The 20,831-nt window shown below is 36.8% G+C and overlaps 1 protein-coding gene across 2 annotated transcripts in view; it reads left to right on the top strand.

The window, feature by feature from the left end:
• The first annotated feature begins 403 nt into the window (after nucleotides 1-403).
• The window catches only part of PBX4 (PBX homeobox 4), a 45,200-nt gene continuing 24,772 nt past the window's right edge, over nucleotides 404-20,831 (top strand). The window contains exons 1-2 of one of the 2 annotated variants that reach the window (XM_070938027.1): nucleotides 404-829; nucleotides 16,134-16,207. In XM_070938027.1, coding sequence (XP_070794128.1) covers nucleotides 636-829; nucleotides 16,134-16,207 — 268 coding nt within the window. In that variant the 5' untranslated portion in view covers nucleotides 404-635. The remainder of the gene's footprint in view (nucleotides 830-16,133; nucleotides 16,208-20,831) is intronic. The other variant, XM_070938026.1, reaches the window with a different exon arrangement.

Raw genomic sequence — 20,831 nt, 5'->3', positions numbered from 1 at the left:
CATAAGAAACTGTAACCCAGACAAAAACATCAATTCTTGAAAGCGTGGGGGTGGAAAGGATCAACTTTGGAACCTGGGGGTGGCGTGGGGGGGGATTGTGGCGGTTGAGGCTGAGAACGCCGCACAACGGCCGCTCCCCCTCCCCCCACCTCCCCTTTCTCGCTTTCTCGCTTTCAAAGCGGGACGCAGTTTAGGAAGGCAGGCGGGACGGCGGGTGGGCACGCGCGGTGGGGGGTTGGGAGGGGGGGGCTGAACTCGGCTCGAGCTGGGAGTTAACCGCTCTTAGCCCCGCCCCCTTTTTCCCGGAGGCGGCAATTGTGTAGAAGCCGCCGAGAGACTGGCTTTGTCCCGGAAGGGGGCGGGCAGCTCCAGGAGCTGGGCCGCTGCGCCAGGCGACAGTTGAGAAGGCGGAGCCCCGTCGCGCGGCGGGGGCCGGGGGCGGAGCGGGCGCGAGTGAGGAGCCGTGGGGCCTGTTCTGTGTCAGTCGTGTGTGTGTATGTGTGTTTGTGTGTGTATACGTTGAGGGGGGAAAAGAGACGGAGGGACTCGAGCAGCTCCCGGAGTCCCCCTCCCGCCGCGCCCGAGGCGGCTCCCTCCCTCTATTGCCCGTATCCCCCCCCTCCCCCGCCTCGGCCATGGAAGAGGCATCCCGGCTGCTGGCGGGTCTCGCTCCTCCTCCTGGGGCCGCCGGAGATCCCTCGCCCCACAGACTTCAAGCGCCTCCAGGCCCACCCCAGCCCCAGGCAGCCCCCGGACTTCAGGACACGGGTGACATCTTGCAGCAGATTATGGCCATCACCGATCAGAGCCTGGATGAAGCACAGGCCAGGTGAGAAATACCTGGATACGTTCTGGCTCCGGGCATAGGAGTGGGCGGGGCAGGGCGGGGAAGAGCGATCCTGAAACGAGATTGCCTACGTGTGGGGGTGGGGGGGGGGGAGAGCGGTTTTTTTCCCCGTGCCCTTTTAGTTTGAAGTAACACGCTTTTTGGCCTGCGACAGTTGAGCTGGGAGCTTGTGAGTAGCAAGGAATGTTGGATCTTCGAAGATCACCATATCTCCTGTGATATATACATACTAGAATTTATAGAGATTTGAGGCAGGTTTAGTAGGCCAGGGTCAGAGCAAACAGGAACTGGGCACCTCTGAAACTTTAGGTTTGGTGAAAGAAAGAGGAGACAAAAGCTTGAGAAGCATTGGACGTTTTAAACCAATAGCACCTGGCTCTGGACGATCTTCTTGTGATTACACTGGGTTGGCTTGAGATGCCTAAACCTCACCAAGTCGGTTTAGGCATCTTTGACAAGTGGCTTATATGCACCACTGAAATGGGTAATACAAAAGGAGGCTCAGAGATTTTAGTCCCGAGTCTTGGAATATTGGTTAGTCTGATTTGGTGACAGTTATTCAGATTTGGTAAAAGGTTCCTGTAATCTTAATGGGCTTTTATAGTACCAGAATGTGCTTATGAAACTGGCTGCTAAAATCAAACTGCATTGTGGCTTATTGTGAAAACTCATTGTGGTTTGAAAACACGATTTATGGCTTAGCATAAGAAACCAATCAACTTTAGCCAACTGTGGTTATGCCAGTTGTGAATTAGCATGGGGTTTGACCAACGAACTCAGGAGAAAAAATAATCAGGCATGTATACTCTTCATTTAGGAAGGATTTATGTCCAAAATGAAAAGAGTAATTGTGTAATCTCCTTTTATGCAGAAGCAATGTTAGAATACTGTGACTTGCGATGGTGAGAGAAAAATTGTGACAGGATAATTTTGTTTTCTTGTCAATAGGATATGTGGTCAGTAGAGTTGAGGCAGTCACAGTTATGCACTATTAATAAACTGCAGTATAATGCATGGAATCCACAGAAACAACATATAAAATTTGTATCAAAATATACAACACCAGAGCACTATGCAGCATTTTGCTACGCCACACAAAATAATAAATAACAATAACTACTAATAAAGTAATGTAATGACCAAGAATAAATCTGCAAGAACTAGGGAAATAATGGAAATGCAAATTAATCTGAAAACTGAGCTGAACATTTGAAATACAATAAAAACAGCTATACAGATCACTTCTTATAAGGATAATAAAGATTATTATTATTGTTATTATACTTGTTTGAGGATTTGTCTCTTTTCTGCTATAGGATCTGACACAGCTTCAAAGGCAATTCAGTTTGGTTTTCTATGCCTTCAGGAAAATTGTGAGGGTAGGATGGCTCCACAATTACATATACTGTGGCCAGACTGAAAACATGAACAGATAGCTGTCACATTGGTCAACTTGTTGAATGATCATTTCTTAAAGAAACTTTTTTTAGTTAGTGCTATGTATTGTTGACAGTACAAAACAATTAAAATAGATCTTTATCTTTTCTTATATGAATATATTTAATTTGGTTTGGCCTTAGAAGTTTTTAATCTAAATATTATTAGCTGCATCTACTTATTTGGTAGAATTTATTTCCATGTATAGTGAGTTTAAATTCAATATATAATTTTATTTTTCAATTAAGGTTTCAGAGATCAAAGTAAAGAATGAGCGTGTAAGGCTTTTGCTTTGTTTTTTTTAATTTAAGTAACTAGTTTAGCATTCTGCCTGAATGGTGAGTGACCCAGAAAAGAATGGCAGTGTTTTGCGATTAAAAAGCTATGTCATATATCCAAATTGACATATTGACAAATTGACAACTAATAGTTTGTGGAACTAAATAGATTATAAAATTACTGTCCCCAAATATTTTAATTAACTTACCTGCATATGCTAATTTTGGAACTAAAAGCAACATACTCTCTATCTGGTTGCTTGGCATTATTCTTAACTGTTATGTATGCAGATGTTCTTTAGTTCACCCTCTAATATCTCCAAATAGCTGCATAAAATATCTTTGTGCAAAGATTGCCTGTGACTATCAGTAGTTTTAGGCTAGATAGATTAATGAACTGCTCTGCATTTTGGTGACTGGTAAAGTGGTTGTTTAGCTCAGTTAGAAACTCAACTACAGAGTTGCCTAAAGCAGTATGAATGATGAGATTGTAAATATGATTGTAAATAAATTGCAAGATGAGGGAACCATATAATACATGATTTACCATGTGCAGACTTTGGCAGTTTCCTTTAGCTGTGAAAATTGCTCACAGTCATTCAGGCCATCGTGTCCTCTCATCTGGATTACTGCAATGTGTTCTCCATAGGGCTGCCCTTGAAAAGCATTTGAAAGCTTCAACTGATGCAAAATGTAGCTGCACAGGTAGTACAGTAAATGATTTTGGATATTCAACACATGTTAACACCATTGCTGCATGAGCTGCACTGGTTGCCAGTGTGTTTCTGGGTGCAATTCAAGATGTTGGTTGTCACCTTTAAAGCCCTTCATGGTTTGGGACTGAGGGCGCATCTTCTCCCAGTTGTTTCTACCCATCCAAATTGGTTTGGCAGGTTGGACTTGTTACGGGACTGGTCAGCCAGGGAATACCAGCTGGCGGAGATCAGGAAACATGCATCCCCTGTGGTTGCTCTCTGGAAAATTCTCCCTTCAAAGATTAGGAAAACCCGATCCTATTGGTCTTTCTTAAGCCCTTGAGACCTGGTTATATGCCCAGGCCTAGGGCCTGTGTGTGTTGAAATACCGTTTCCTGGTTATGTTGACATCTATGAGGATAATTTTTCTTGGTTGCTATATATATTTATTTTTGTACTATAATTGTTTTTATGATTGTTCATCACCCAGAGTAATTTGTCTGAGATGGGCAGCCATACAAATTAAATGAATGAATGAATGAATGAATAAATAACATTGGATGTTTTTTACCTTTTCTTCCCCCAATAAATATGTAAAGAGTCAATTTTTTTGCTGCATCATTTGTCCACTTGCAGTTTGACAGGAGTACCCAGCTCATACTTGTTCCCCATAAAATGAGCATATTGTTAAATCATAGCAATATTTTCTATCTTGTAATGGCTCCTTTCAGTGGAACATTTTCATTGAACAGTACCTTTTACAGTCAATTGTATAACTGTCTATATCTTGAATCCATTTTTCTGGCTGAGGATTTAATACATATAGTATAGGATGCAGAACTCTACTCTGTTTTTGCCATTAGATTTTTGACTTGTAGAACAAAATAATTTAGTCTGGATCTGATATGTGAAATGCTTTCCTAGTGGCTCGCAGTAAACAATATTAATTTTTTAAGGTAACCAGGCAGGAGATATTTTTATAGATAGGAAGAGAGGTAATTATTATTTCTTTGCAATTGTGTGCTACAGTTGACAAATAGTATCTTGAAATCTTGAAGATAGACTAGAGAAGAAAATAGGCTAATGCCATTTGATGTTTCTTAGGTTTCAATGGAGTCTGGGAATTTTTTTTTCTTCATTGTATCTGCTTCTCCTTTGAGATGCTGGAGTGGTAAATACATAGAGTGTGGATGTATATGAAGAGAAGTAAAAGATTTGCCTCTGTATCATTCTTGCAGAACTACTTACATTTGCATGTTAATTGGAAGATCTTTTAAAAAAATAATTGCCTATAAATTACCTGCAAATCTGGGATCAAATTAGTTAAATTCAATCCTACTGAAATCCTGTTTGGAAGCCTGTTTCATGGACCACAATGAGACATTCTTTTGACTAAAACTACACAGGATTGAGCTTTATGAATGCTCAGATTTACATGAGGTTGAGATGTATGTCGCACATTTGTTCTAGTATTATGCTAGGGTAATACTACTCTATATTCAGTGTGATCTATTCTCAGAGTTCTAGTAAATCGCTGTGTATACTTCACCCTAAATTAATCAAAATATTGAAAATGTTAGAGCCGTATCTCTAGATGTTATCTATGCCCCCCTCCCTCCCCCGATATTTGTGGAGATGTATAATAAAAAGCATGAACTAAATAGAATCTGGTTCAAAACTGAAGCTATTGTTGAAAACCCTAGGAAGAGTAAGATGCTTTTTTAAAATTCCAGTTTGAGAAATGCATCTTCTTTTAAGGGGGCATGGTTACCTCTTTGTGTTTTTCATATGATTGAAATTAATTATGGGATGTAACTTGAATGATGTAAAAACACCACAGAAATGTGAATTACCACTCTTCTTGTTATTCCTCTACTGATGAAGGATGTGATTTCATTTTTAATAAAGAGTAATATTTTATGAATATTAAATATTCTATTATTTTAAAGAATATTTGATAATATTCCGAGTAATATTCTGAATTGTAGCTTTGATGCAGGTGTTATATCGGTACACAGATTGAAAGAATACTCCTGAAGTGTGTACTATCCTGTAATGATTATTTTTATAACAAAATTATTTTAAAAAAGGTTTCCATGATATTTCAGTGACTGAATGATCTTAAACTAGATTTAGATTAAACAAGGGAACACTAAGGAGATCCAGGTTTAGTCATGATTCTTGGGAATATATATTTCTTATACCAGTTTCCAGCTCAAAGTTTTGCTGTATTTGCTCAAAAAAAAAGCTCTACTAAATTCAGCACAGTGATCTGATAGTATCTATCAGTTCGATGGGATTTTTTCAGCATTCATACATCTAAAGTCTGTAGAAAGTTCAGGTAACATGGCGTTGTAGCCCTTTTTACTTGCACAAATTGCTTCTGCTAAAAGGAACAGTTTACTTTTTTGCAAGTAGTTAAAGTAGTTTAAAACCTTTAATACAGATGCTTGCAAAAATAGTATTTTTTAATTTATCTACTTTCCAACTCTGACACATACTCAAAGCAGCTGTTGAAACACAAGCAACAAAACTGGATGTATATAGTGTGAAGCATGTTATGTGTCAATTAATTCATATATAAACTAACACTTCTAAGGTACACTAAAATTATAATTTATTTGGTATTAATCTGTAACTCTGTCACTTAAAAGTGAAATAATACTCTATACTTTGCTCTACAGCAAAATAATTTCCAAATACAGTATTGCATGCAAATTACACTTTTAGCATATCTCCAGAAAGTTGCCTTTCTTGTTCCTGAATTAGTGTTTTCCTTTCTTTTCCTCTCTTCATTCATATGTCAGTTCCTACATTCCTGTGGTTTGCTGTGCGTGACATAATGCTGAAAGAATTGGCTGAAGGTGCAGCATGAGTCAGGGTGGTATTTGTGCAGCAGAACATCAAGACACATTCCTCGAGTCCTGGAACTTGAGATGTTACTTCACTTAGGAGAGAAGGCTCCTGTCCCCCAAGAAAATCATCACAGGAATGCCATGAAATCTATTCTTAGTCACTTTAATAATATTTTCATTTGATTTGTCCAAACATGCTTATATTAACTTTGAAATCTGCAGTACTGGATATAACTGCACAAAATGCCATACACACATTGTATGTAATGTGGTATAACAACTTGCTACAACTCTCAGTATTCAACTTTAGAACAGCATAGAATAATTTTGTATTGTAATATTTCACAACACCTGTTGCTAATTTCTGAGGACTGTAGTCCTAAAACCAGAAATCTGCTTGTTGCCCTCCTCAGTCAGAAACTTGATTTTTATGCTGTCCCATAATAACCTTGCACAAGGTAGTTGGCAGCTCTATTCTTCCCTTAATATGTCTGTTTTTGTCTGCTGACAATGTGAGCTTTAATGGATGTGTTGTTTAGCAGCTGCCTTTGTGCAAAATTATTACATTCTTTGTGGAAGTGATTTCAAATTGTACTTGGTTGGAATTAAACTTTTGTAGTCATGCCAAAGTTTTTGTATCTGACCTTCCATGAAATTAAGCAGTCAGAAACTGCTATCTTCCATATATGCAGTAGGATACTGTCCTGATGAATTGGGGGCATTAGAGTGAACAGACGTTTATGCATATTTTGTTGGTTGTTAAATATTTGAATCTTATATTTTCTTAAAACATTTCCGGTTAATCTTGAAAAGATAAGCAGCATTAGGCTGGATTAATACTTGAATAGGCGATCATTAGGAAGTCTCAGAACTGTAGGCTAGAGAGCTGTATTGAAAAAATATCCTAGAAGGTATGGACAAAAACACTTCTATTTTGTTTCCAAAAAACCCCTAATGACTGTGCCTTGAAAAAAAAATAACCAACTAATATTTTATAAATAGATATTTAACAGCAGCATATGGAAATTAGAGACCTTTGCAACCCTTTGGGTGGTTTTCATAAAAATTCTGTAGAGTCAAGCCATTATATATTTCCCTTTAAAGAATGAAGACAAAGAAGTGAACAGAGATTCTGGGAAGGGAAAGATTTTGAATATGAGATAGGTGAGAGCAGTACTGTAAAAGATAAAATAAAAAGTAAGCAAGATTTTTGGTAAAAAATATTTTTGATTATGAGTGTTTTGTCTTGTGAGGTGAGGTATATTGAAACAATTAAGAAAAGGGAAAGCTTATAATAGTTGCAGGCTATGAGAAATCCAATCTAGGAATGTTTTAATGATTTTTTTTTTATCATTGTGAACAATACATGTGAAAAATGCACAGTTCTGTTCTATTTAAAAATTAAACTTCATATTCTATATTTCTGAAAACTAATGAATAGGGCTGTGAAGCAATTTGGATTTGAAGGCAAAAGGATTCTTCAGAACATCAACTTCATAGATCTTTTGTCAGGATCATTCTGCAGCTGTAAAGGGAGGTCCTGTGAACTTAAAAAAATAGAAATACTTCAAGGAATTGCAAATAGGTATTACACGAAAGCTTCTGTGCACACCAGAACACCTTTTTCCCTTCAGATTCAAAGCATGAGTCCCCTTAGCATTCAAGAAGTTTGTGACTGCAGAATGGATTCCTGTTGGACTTCCAGAAAAGAGTTGGTAAACTGAAGATGGCGCCACTTAAAGCAGAGGACCATGGTAGAATGAAGATCCAACAAAGGGATTGGCTTTTTGGGATTCTTCTCTGGAGAAGGAGTGGATTTGTACTCACACACATGTGCTCCAGACAGTTATTTCTCATGAAGATATTGCCAGACAGCAGTTTCCAGTGAGTTTGGAGCTCAGGGAGACAAGAGATCACCATCTTTGCCCAAACAGTGGTCTCTGCCTTTTCAAAGGACTTTGGGTTTGCATATTTGCTTCCTTAATCACTTTTGGAAATTGCTTGTTAACTGCTTTTCAGATTTTAACCAGCAGTGCAACTTTTACTAAGGTTTAATTGCAAATTAAGATTGAATTTCCTTCAATCTTTAGTGAAAGACATTTTAAATACAAATATAAGAACTTAAAATCTTTTTTTTAAAAAATAGCAAAAAGAACATTGATTTTAGGAAGTTGCAAATGAAACTAATTATAAGAATCCTTCCCATGGGAAAATCCTGTTTGAATACTTGAATATACAATAAGATGAGGTTTTGAAGATTGACACTTGAAAGAACTAAAGGAACTAAATGTTACAATTAAAGGAGAAGAACACTTAAATTTGGCCTACTAATATAGAAGAATATTTGATTTGAAGGTAGATTTAAAAATGATGGGCTATGGCGATGATGTGGAAAGAGATATACAAATGAAACTGCTAATGTCTTAACAAACTAAAAGAGTGACCTGGATAATTTTCTTATATTGGATTTACAAAAGAGATTTGTTAAATTATTGAAGACTTTTGTGAAAAGGGACAAAGATGAGAAGAAATCAAAATCTAACAGATTATTTGAGGGGATTAAGTATCAAGATTGTTCAAAGTAAAGGGGAGAAATGTAAAAAAAAAGATCAAGATTGTTAAAAGTAATAGGAAGGAATATAAAATTGGTTTACTTGATAAAGGTTAAAATAGATACGTTGTTACCTCTGGTAGTTCTTACTGGACTTTTGCTGACCAGGATTGAATTATGAGGCTTTAAAGATTCGTACAACTTTAAAAGCTTTAAAGATTAGAGATGATACATTTGTTGTATTTTAAGAGAAGATGATAACTTACTAAAATTGTTTATACAGGTTGTCCTCGAACAAACTTTTGTTTAATGATTGTTTAGTTACAATGACATTGAAAAGAAGTAATTTACAACTCTACTATTGCAGCATACCCACAATCACTTAATCAAAATTTGGGTACTTGGCAACTGGTATGTATTATGGGAGTTGCAGCATCCCAGGGTGATGTGATCCTAACTTGTGACCTTCTTAGCTGTCAATGGGGAGAGCTGGATTTCCTTAACAATCACACGATTCACTTAACAACTGCAGTGATTTGCTTAACAACTCTGGCAAAAAAGGTCATAAAATTGGGCACAACTCATTTAACAACTGGCTTGCTTAGGAATATAACTTCTGGTCTCAACTATAGTCATAACTTGAGGGCTACCTGTACTTGTCATTATATATTTATATATTTCTTTTCTTAAAACTATATTCTTATTTTTTTCTTTTTCTATTTTTCTTTAAGTTTTTCCCTCTCTTTTCAGCACTTTCTACTTTTTAAATTTTTTAAGTTAGTATTCTTATCTTGCTAACTATAATGTTCTATAAAATTACCATAAAAAACATCCAAAGTAGCATAGCCTAAAATATCTGTAGTAAGATTACACCAAACATCATTAATTTAACTCTGCTATAAAATGGCAAAAGAAAAATCTTCACACCATAAAACATTACAAAAACCTAAAACATTTGCATATTATATGTGTTTAAATTGACATTGAGTAAAAGTTGTTTTAAAAGCATTTGTAACTGTGATCTCATGGTTAAGAAACTATGTTTATTTTCATATCCCACTGTTCAAATGAGCTTACAGAATAAAAGAACATTGTTAGAACCAGCAGGAAGAAATATTCATATCAGAAGGACTTAGGAAAAATAAAAAAGATATTCGACCCATGCTAAATAAAATCAAGGCTGATGCAGTGCCTATCTCCCTGACAAAACTCTTAAGACTGAGCAGTATTACCAAGGCCTTTTCCTGGAACCATAAGACATATCTTCAAAAAGAGGCAGTGGAAACAAAATCTGGCTATAATGCTGAAGAACTACAGGTAGTCCTTGATTTATAACCACAATTGAGCCCAAAATTTCTGTTGCTAAGTGAGATATTTGTTAAGTGAGTTTTGCCCCATTTACAACCTTTTTTGCCCGGTTGTTAAGTAAATCTGGCCTCCCCATTGACTTTCCTTCTCAGAAGTACGCAAAAGATGACCACATGACCTGGGAGCACTGCAACTGTCATAAATATGAGTCAGTTGTCTGAATTTTGATCACATGACCATAAGGATGCCGCAACTGTCGGTAAGTGTGAAAAATGTTCATGTTACTTTTTTTCAGTGCCATTGTAACTTCGAACAGTCACTAAATGAAAGATTGTAAGTCAAGGACTACTTATATAGGAACTGAAACAATGAGAACTAATGAAGGAAAACAGTGCCACTAACCAATCTCAGATATGTGCCCACTTTTTGGGAGTATAATATAAGGTATCTTTGGACTCAGGTACAATGGTGGTGTTCAAAATTATGCATTATATTTTAGGAAAAAATAGGGGAGGAGGTCCTCCAGCAGATTGCTGTGACATGTTTACAACATTCATACTAACTTTGACTCCAAGTAGAAAGGGTCTAGTGAGAGGTCGAGGCCAATAGAAGAACATTCTCAGATTCTTTTGAACCTAGAATACCTAGAATTTGAACAAGGGCCTCTTGTTATCTGTAAACTTGATCCATGCTAAATGAAGCTTGTTTTGGCAGCTAGGAAAGTTGAACTGTATGTTGTTAGAATTGGGATGTTGTAATGCTTCATCGAAAAAGGGAGTTATACTTAAGAGATGCACCTTTTGAAGATCCCATCTCTCAAATCAGCTACTTTGGACAGCCAAATACGATGATCAAATAGTTGTATTAGAGAAAGTAGTGGACATTCAGCTGCAGGGACCCTGATGAAGTGGGTTTTCTGAATATTCTTCAGACTGGATGTAGGAGAGAAACAGTATTGATCATGCTAGTTGATAACGTTGTCAGACCTTGAGTAGAGGGTGTGCATCTCTCTTGATTTTTTAATGCTACGAATATTCTGGATTGTCTGCAGGAATTGGGATAGACTCCCTGTTGCACAGGGGTTCTGTTTCTTTTTAAGTGGGTGATTTGAGTTGATGTGTGTGGGGGGAGAGTAGTTAAACCTGAGAATGCTTCAGTTTGAATAGGATTTGTTTCTCACAGTTATATAGCTGCCTATTTCACAATAAAGGGACTCTAGGTGGCTTGCAATAAAAACAATCATAAAATCCAAATGTTAAAAATAACTACAATTAAAAACATCATCTATATTATTATTGGGAATTGAGAATAATAGAGAGAATCGATATTAAAATAATGCAGCCATCTCATCAATTCATCATTGCCGTGAGATCCCCAGGCCTGCTGCTTTTTAAGGGACCTCTGGAAGGATGTCAAGGAGTATCTGTTTCATTTTGGAGGTGAGGAGTGATGATGTTCCACTGGACAGCTGCCATGGCAGAAAAAGCTTAGCTCCCAGTTTTCTGCAGGACTGTCTATCCTACCCAACTAGGTCTACTATATGGAATCTTAAGGAGAGCAATAGTCAAGATACTAAACTGCCCTAGTGAATTAGACTGTCAGTGGTTATAATTCCTGCATTTTTATTGTATGGTACTGGAACATTGAATCCTTTGGGAAATTGGTGATACATAAATCATTGTTATAATTATATGAGTGTTCAGGTGCCCATGTGTCCATCTCACTGAATGACTGCAATCTCAGCTCCTCCATTACAGTTGTGCCTTGGGGTGAGGAAGGCTGTGGGAGGCTTAGTGCCTGCTGGCATGCCATGGGCCAGGAGCCCCCCTGGCTCATAGGTCTTCCCCCTGCCCTATCACTCTTTTGAAAGACTTGAGCCTCCTTCCTGCTCCACCACTTTCCCAGAAAGTTTGGGTCTTCTTCCCTCCATGCCACTATTAGAATGCTTTGTCCTTCTCTCCACCCCACCATTCTTGGAAGCCATGGGAGGCTGCAGAGTTCAGGAGGTGAAAATGGCATAGATTGGTGGGAAAAGGGAGGTAGGAGTAAGTGAAGCGCCACTGTAGTCATAAGGGCAAGCAGGTTGCCAAGCATCTGAATTTTGATTATGTGACTTCAGGGGCACTGCAATGGTTGTAACTTCAAAAATTGGTCATAAGTCCCTTAGTTCAGCACCTCCGTAACCTTGATAGTCACTGAACGAATGATTTTAAGTCGAGGACTTCCTGCAATCTGTCAGTTCAGGGTGCTGTTTTGGGATGATACACCTTCATACAAAGCAGAGAATTCTACCCTAGAGATAGAAATTTATAAAACCAGAAGTCTAGCCACAGTTATTGCAAAAGGCTTTGACACAATATATTTTGGTTTATAACTTCTTTGTTTAGGAAAGGTAAAAAATGTAAACAAACTGGTTGCTTTAGAACAAAATCTTCTTGATTTGGCCAGAAATGTGTAAGAGAAAGTAGTCTGTTATACAAGTGATTTACCAGTTCTGATTTGGAGTCTGTGTTTATGTCATGATTCACAGAAGATATCTGCTAAGTAAGATGCAGATGCTACTGCCTGAAAAGTGTGATTGGTTCCATTGGGATAAAATTGCTTTCTGACTGCTGTTTTCAAATATAACTGGTAGAAATGATGAATAGATTGGATTTAAAAATAGAAAGTGTTCTTAAATAACTGCATTTTCCTGTATAAGTGTCTAATTGCCAAGGATGTTTCTTTTCATAACTTTGAACTTAAGAATTCAGATGCTAATAAGCTAGGGAGGGAAAGAAAATGCTACATTCTAAAGCAATACAATGGAAATTTGGGAAAAAAAACAAAACTTATTAGCATCCTTTTACAGATATAAAAGTTGCTGCTGCCAGTGTCTATCCCACTCCCAGAGTTTTCAGTGGACGATACAAACTGAGCCATCAATTTCTAGGTCAAAAGTCAATAAGGGAACCAAAGATACGAGCAAAATGGAATTCTCAGTGCCCCTTTGAAAATGAAATATATTTTATCCTTTTATTTGACAGTTGCTTTTATTAGTTTGTCTTCTACTGTAGATACAGGAATTGTAAAATTCTGGAACTATAAACAGTCTTTTATAAAAATCTTTCTATATTACAGAACTTTCAGAAATCATTTTGGGAATTAAAGGCTGGGTAACAATATGTTTTAAATTATGGGCCAAATTTATTTAATTATTTTAAATCTATTTTAACTTTTGTGTATAAAGTGTTTTACTTTGGCTATTCACCGCCCTGAGTCCGAAAGGAGAAGGGCGGTATAGAAATCTGAAATAAATAAATAAATAAAATAAAATAAATAGGACAATTTTTTATGCATAGATACATCTGTATATACATATCCCTTTCAGGATAAGCAAATCATATGAAGCTTGAAAAGGAGTAAGAAATAGCAAAAGAAATTAAATGGATGAGATAAGAGGAAAAAAGAACTATAGCTAAATCTGTATGGTAAATGATATATGACATAATTGTTAAGAAATAATATTTTTGCCATTTTTTTTGGAAAACACAAAGACCTGGCAAAGTATTTTTAATTAGTATTTATGAGGGCTTTTTAAAAAAAACATACCATTTCATCTTTAGAGGGAGAAATTATATTTCTGCAGTAACTTTGGAAGGGCCTCCCTAAATAGATTTGTGAGACACTTGTATTTAGACATGTACAGTTCTTTTTTCAAGAACTCTGGAACATGCTGAACTGGGGATGGACAAAAAGTTTTCTGGAACTAAATCTGGAACAGAAGATTCTGAATATAGTCTCATATCTGAAATACCACAAAACATCTGGAAGACTGTTGGACGTATTAGGTTAGAAGTGCAACTTGTAGCTTTTGATCTAAACATTAATTATTAAAGATGGCACTTGAAGGCCTTTTCAAGCTCTTTGGGATTTCATGAGATAGCATACTTTTCATCCAGGTAGTTCTTGACCTATAACTGGTTGCTTAGTGACAGTTTGAAGTTACAACAGACTCCCTAGAATCTGTTTTCAAAATTATGGTTGCTGCAGCACCCCCATGATCATTCACCCTTACAACTAACCACATGGCTGCTGCAGAGTCCTCTTTGCCTATCTCCCCCACCCATCCTCCCCTTCCGCGGTCCCCACAACCCTTTGGGCTGCTTCCCAACCCAGCCACTCAGCCATCTAAGGGAGCCTCAAGCCGACTGGAAAAGTTATTGGTGCACATAAGATTGTTGCAGCTTGCAGGTCTTGTTCTGCTTTCTACCCCAGCACTCAGCCATGCATGGACTTGCAGGACTTGGTCTGCCTCTCAGATATTTCAGGGCACAGCAGCACCTAACTTACGTTTCTTATTTGTACAGCTTCTGAGAGAGCTTTCCTGCTGAGGCAGCCTCATGGCAACCTTGGGCTATTCTGTAGGCAGTTGTTATTTTTGCAGTTTTGTAGTGGGGTCCAATTTTAAGGAGGCACCATTTTTCCTTAAATGGGAGTTGGGAAAACCCGAGGCCTGCAAGCTGCCTCTTGTATCCTGGTAGCTTCTGCAGTTGGCTTGAGGCTCCCCTGGGTAGCTGGGTGGAAAGCAAGTCTAAGACCTGTGGGAACCCAGTGGTGGTGTGAGAAGGCCTGTGAGGACCCCAAGAGGTGGAGAACAGAGCACGAGGTGCCTCGAGGTTTGAGAAGCCTTGGAAGGTCCAGGGCAGATGAGCCTGGGCTTGTACTAGGTCTCCCAGGCCTCCCCTACCCCTGAGGCATCCTTGTTCCTTAACAACCTATATGATTGGTTAATGTTTGCATTGGGGAAAGCAGGGATTGGGGCACCTCACTTAACAACCGTTACACTTGTGACTGTAATGGGGAGGCACTACTATGGCTGTAACTCAAGGACTACTCTGTGGAAACCAATATCATTGCTAGAATAAAGGGACTGACCACTACAGTGCATTCCCCCACTATTTTATGTCATTGTACTATTCCAGATGTATTTGAGCCTTGGTAGTACAGTGGTTTAATGCACCCTGTAATTAACACAGCTGCCTGCAATTTCTGCAGGTTCGAATCTTACCGGGCTCAAGGTTGACTCAGCCTTCCATCCTTTCTAAGGTAGGTTAAATGAGGACCCAGTTTGTGGGGGCAATAAGCTGACTTTGTATAAATATACAAAAGTATGAAGGCTATTGCTTAACGCATTGTAAGCCGCTCTGAGTCTCCGGAGAAGGGCGGCATATAAATCAAATAAAAAAAATTAAAAAAAAATATAAGTTTATATTATTGCTGAACAAAATATCATGAGAGTAGAATTCTAATACAGCAAAGAATTATGAACTATTGTTAGTCCAGCACTCTGGCTCAGTATCATATATTGTTATGGGATTCCCTCACATTATACTTTTCTGTTCTTTTAGTTTCATGATCAACAAGTAACTGACAAATCTGCCTTCTAGCCAGTTAATTCCACAATGAAATCAGTAACATCAGAAGTAGAATTTATTGGTCTTGAATAAAAGCAGGAATGACAGTAGTGAACATTCCCTCTAGCCCAAGGGTGTCAAACTCGCATCGTCATGGCGTGTCACATGACGTATTGGGACTTTCCCCCCCTTTGCTAAACCAGGCGTGGTGTGGCCAGCGTGTAATGCATCCGACCCGCAGGCTGTGAGTTTGACAGCCCTGCTCTAGCCCATTAGAACGAGTGTGAATACCCCAGTGGAAGATCCAGGTTGGTGTTTGCTTTTAAGATGGGTGAGAAGTCTCTCTCAGGCTTTGTTTGAATGAATATCATGTTGATATTCTCACAGTTCTGTAACATTGTTGGTGCAAAGTTAAGAACTAGGATGCATAAATACTTTTTGTTTTTACTAGATGTATCTCATTTTAAAGCAGACAACCATGCTAATAGAAATGTAAGAAAGATAATATTGTACAAATGCAGCCTTGAGGCTTTCCACGTGCTTTTAAAATGCAAGTCACCATCTAATTATATAGTAAGTTTATGTTTCATGATGCTTAGTTAATATATGTAATGCGATCTGTGAATGAAGCCAGTAGACCATTCTCCTAGTACAATATGATTTCTAGCTTTTGAATGAAATGCATTGCCTCTTCGTTTATCCCTTTGTTTTCATTTTTCTATTCTTTTCGTCATTCATTCTGTTTTTCCTTTCTCTGTTTCTTTAGGAAACATGCTTTGAATTGCCACCGAATGAAACCTGCTCTTTTCAGTGTGCTATGTGATATTAAAGAAAAAACAGGTTTGTTCGCATTTTCATTTTTTCCCCCGGAAACTAATAGTTCCAGCTAATAAATTGGATATAGTTAATGTACAAAAATATCCTAGTTCTTAAACTGATTGCTGATATTTAAACCAATAATTATGAATTAATTAGGACTTTGGTAGTCTAAATCTTTGTATAGGATTCTGTTCCTAAATTATTTGTAAACTGAATATTTTCAGGCTACAAAGTGTTGTACAACTTTGTGCAATGTTTTGTGTTTGGTTTTGAACAAAATACTAAGGGTTCAGAAGAAGTCTTTTGTTTCTCTTGTCTTTTTAAAATAAACATAAACAGGTACCTAGTATATTTTCATCAGTCAAGAAATCAAACTGATATCAACCTGCATTTAGTGTCCCTCTCTCCATGATACTTTTATTAATGGCATTTATTTAATATCACCCACTGCTATCAGCTGTGCAATGACAAGTGATGTTCAATCACTTTTTTTAATGTTTTATTCTGCTGTGTTAAACTTCTTGTGTTTTTTCTTTTGATTGAATTTGAATTTAGTATGATGATGATTATATGTAAAATTAACCTTTTTACAGGCAAACAATTTTATGGGATAAACAACTTGTTGAACACCAAAGGCCACAATGGAAATGTCTTGCTCTAGAGAGCTGTATAGCTAATTTGTATAATTTAATTTCTGTATAATGAATATAATTTGCATATCATTCATATTAACACAGTCACCATGATAATAGCAGGTGATGCCTTTTATGCTGTGTCTGGCATAAAATCGTTTAGCAGTCTCAGGTGACACGACATAAAGATCTGTAAATAGCAGATAATGTTGGCTGTCATTTGGACTGAAGGGCTTCTAAAATTCATGTGAATGGCATATCTCACATACTGCTTTTTCCCTTTTTAGTGAATAATTCATGTGTCCTTGTAAATAAGTTACATGGAGGGTTTTTAGCCTGTCCTTCATCCCAGAGAATGATTTAAGTAAGGTATAGCTGCTTACCTGGAATGAATGCTTATTTCCCTGGGAGTTATAGTGGATGGTTGGATTGTCTTCTGGCTGTATGGGGTTAATGTATGAATTGCTTCTATTTGTGGGCCAAATGTACAGGAGGACAGGGCTCCTATACTTCTAATAATTACCCAGAAGAAGAAAAATTGTCATGCAGGAATGAAAAAAGTTGCATGTTCTGCAGCCCCCTTCTGAACAGTTCATATAAATCTTCTCTTCCTTTGCTTGTTCTAGAATTAGCACTTGGGGTATATCCACATAAGGCAACTCTGCCATTTCTGAATCAGTCCCATATACCTTTGTGATCTCAGTGTTTCTCTTTCTCATCCAAACTAATTTATTTCTGGCTAAGTGGTAGTTCCACAGGAACAATAGTGAATCCAAATTTCCAATAGATGTTCGGAATTCTTGCCTCATAACAGAGATAAGATTTTACCTCAGATAACTTATTCTTCTAAAGGAGAGAGAAGAACAAAAACTGAGGGCTGATACAATAGTGGCTTTCTTTTCTGTGATAAATTTAGTCATCTTTCTATCTGCTATATTGTTTTATAGATTTTTTAAAAAAGATTTTCAAAACTTGGTAAACTAGGGATTGCCAGATTGTCCTGCTGGACCACGTGCAACCCTGTCAAAACTAGCTTTGGGATTTGCTCCGTGTTTTGCTTGGGCCAAGTTGCAATGGGCAGTCATAGTGTTATTCATATAAAAAGAATTACACAAATTGTATAATTGTAGGGCTTCATATATTTTAAAGTTTCAGAACCCTGGTATTTTACCATTAAAATAAAGAAGAAACAAAAATGGAGATAATGCATAACGAAAAATAATATATCTCTTCCATCCCCTTATAGTCTGTCAATATTTATATTTAGTCTTAGATTTTTCATTTTAAATTTGTCTATTGTTCACTCAGATCATATATATTTTATTCATTTCCTAAGACTAGTGGTTCATGGAAGATGTTAGCGGCCAAATTTCAAATGATTTGCAAATTCTAATTTTGTGATATACATATTCTATACATGCATTATTATATGTATATCACAAAATTAATGTATAATAATGTATCATTATTATACATTGATATGTAATACAGGCAGGTAGCTTTGCTTTTTCCAGGTAATTTAAATGAATACTAAGAGATGGGCCAGTGAAAAACAATGTTCTTGATGGCATTTCCCTTTTGAAATGCTATGCGTTCCTTAGAAGAAAAGAGTCAGCATTGGCTATATTGATTTTTCTGAGTCTTTTCTAGTCCATAGACTAAAAAACACTACACAAAAAGGAACCAGGGCTTGCTTGCATTAAATGAGAATTTTATCAATAGCTTTCTTATAATAGCAATTGCCTTTTATGGCAGGATAGCTCTGCAAAATTAGAACGGGCGTGTTTAAATTTCTCTTTTTCCACAGCTGAAAAGGCACTGATTCAAAACCTTTACCTTAATGAAATGTGCTTCCTGCTAGAACTTACCTCTCTAGCTGGACAGTTTGTATTTTTTAAAACCCTCAAGTTGCAATTCATTTTAATGTGAACATATTTGAACCAAGGGATTGCAGCCCCATAGTTACAGAGGATTTGTTTAGGTCTCATAGGTTTTTGAATGTCTGATGGCCTGTCTGTTCCTTATTTAAATTATGGAGAGCAGATGTTATGGCTTTGAGCAAACAAAGACCTGATCATACTGTAGTAATAGGGCTGATGCTCAGTTTTAACTATTTAGGGGCCCAAGCTTGCTTTTAACTCTGAATCAATGCAAAGTATGTGGCTTTTTGTTTGTGATCGCATTCGTTGTCTTTCCCTTTGCTACCTTCTAACATCCACATTCTTACCATTAACGTTGTAAGAACAAAACAGTATGGTGGTTCTCTGTCAGAAAATATATTCTGTTATTCCTATTTATATATTCTGATTGTTCCTTTGCATTTTGGCTTTGATTTTTAAATATGTGAATTAATACAAGGTTGTTATATTAATTTTAATAATACATTGTATTTTTGGGTGAGGGGATGTCGTCAGAATGCACTGATCCCTGAATATCCTGGTGTACAATATTCTCTATTTTCTTTCTTTAGTGAAGAAACACAGAAAGTGAAATGTGTTAAAACAATTGCAGAAGGTTCTGCTAAGAAAAAAAAAAGCTACTTCTATGGCCTAGATATGTCTGCAAAGCAATTCCATGTGGACTGCTGTAACCATATCACAGTTTCAGCAAGCCTGGTAAAACGTTGTGGCCATGTTTATTTTAAGGAAAATAGAAAAGTAAAAAAGAATTAATTTACATCTTAAAGCTTGAGTATGCTGCTTAGCGACAAGAGAAAATAACTGTATTCAACAAAATATAATTTTTGGCTGCAACATGTCTGTCTGAAAAATAATCTCTGGAAATACAGATTTCTTTCTTTTTAAAAATCACTAATATAAATTAGATTAATACGGTATATGTGCTAGTGGAAGGGATTCAAAATAAGAGTGTGACTATTGGAATGATTCCCCCTTTTGGCTAGATTTTCAGATTTTGGCCAACCAAATACAGTATTGAAAATGTATCTGACTCCAACTCTAAGTACAACTAAACTAATAATTCAGGCTTTGTCAGAATTATCTGGGTCTGAAGTACTCTTAGCTATCTTTAATAAAGTTGGGTGAAGAAAATTACTTGAAATTAAAAATTTATTCCATTATTTTTTGTAGCAGGATATAAAGCATTTTTTAAAAATAAAATAAAATGATCCTTGACAGAAATCAGGGCACAGCAGAAGCATCTTTGGCAGTACCATTGAAAGGTATGAATAGTTGTAAGAGTATGATAAAAAGAGCATATGTTAAAATAGTTTTGAGTAAAAGTATTCACCGTTGTCACCATATTACGTTAATTTAGAGTTGCTTATGGCCAATCAAATTGTCTCTATTTTGATCACATAGAGATGCTTTGTTTTGAGGTGAGCTAGACATCTTTGAAGGAGTAGAGATTGCATTGTGGTGAGATAAGTTTCTGGATAGGGTTTTTCTTTTTATGGCCAGCCAACTCTCTCCAGACAAAGGTAACATTCCTGAGATTGCCCATGTGCACTCTGGACAATTAGTCCTCGTGAGTAACCTGCAGGAACTGGATTTTTGCATTTAACTCATGAGCAGAAAAAGGGGGAGTTGAGGGATTCCACCTAAGCTCATAGCCACAATGTAGCTGATCATAAAATTCTGCTGATCCTTATTTTTTAATCATATTTACAACTTGCTTAATTGCTTTTCAACTGTTAAGAATTTTGCAATTTACATGTCTTATAACACACCAGGTGAGTTTGTTTTAATCCTTAGCAAAATAATTTTTAAAGTTATGTTTAAGGACGCCCCCCTTTTTTAAAAAAAATAAATAGCAAAAAGATAATTAGAATGTTGATCTTCAAAGTTATGACTGAAATACGGGTTTAGATGAATTTGAAATAAAACTTTGAAATTAATATTGGGAGTCCTGTGCAAGAATGCTATTATTTTGGATTCCCGAAGAAACATGAGAAAATGGAAATTTGATCACTGGATCCTAGAAGGAACCAGAGGGAACTTTTTCTTTTTTGTAATTTGTATTAGTTTATTTGTATAATTGTAATATTTAATCAA

The sequence above is a fragment of the Pituophis catenifer genome, unplaced genomic scaffold, assembly GCF_029215685.1.
Source record: "Pituophis catenifer annectens isolate HBS135680 unplaced genomic scaffold, rPitCat1.0.hap2 SCAF_2, whole genome shotgun sequence".
NCBI lineage: Eukaryota > Metazoa > Chordata > Lepidosauria > Squamata > Colubridae > Pituophis > Pituophis catenifer.
This window is presented reverse-complemented; position numbering and strand designations above follow the sequence as displayed.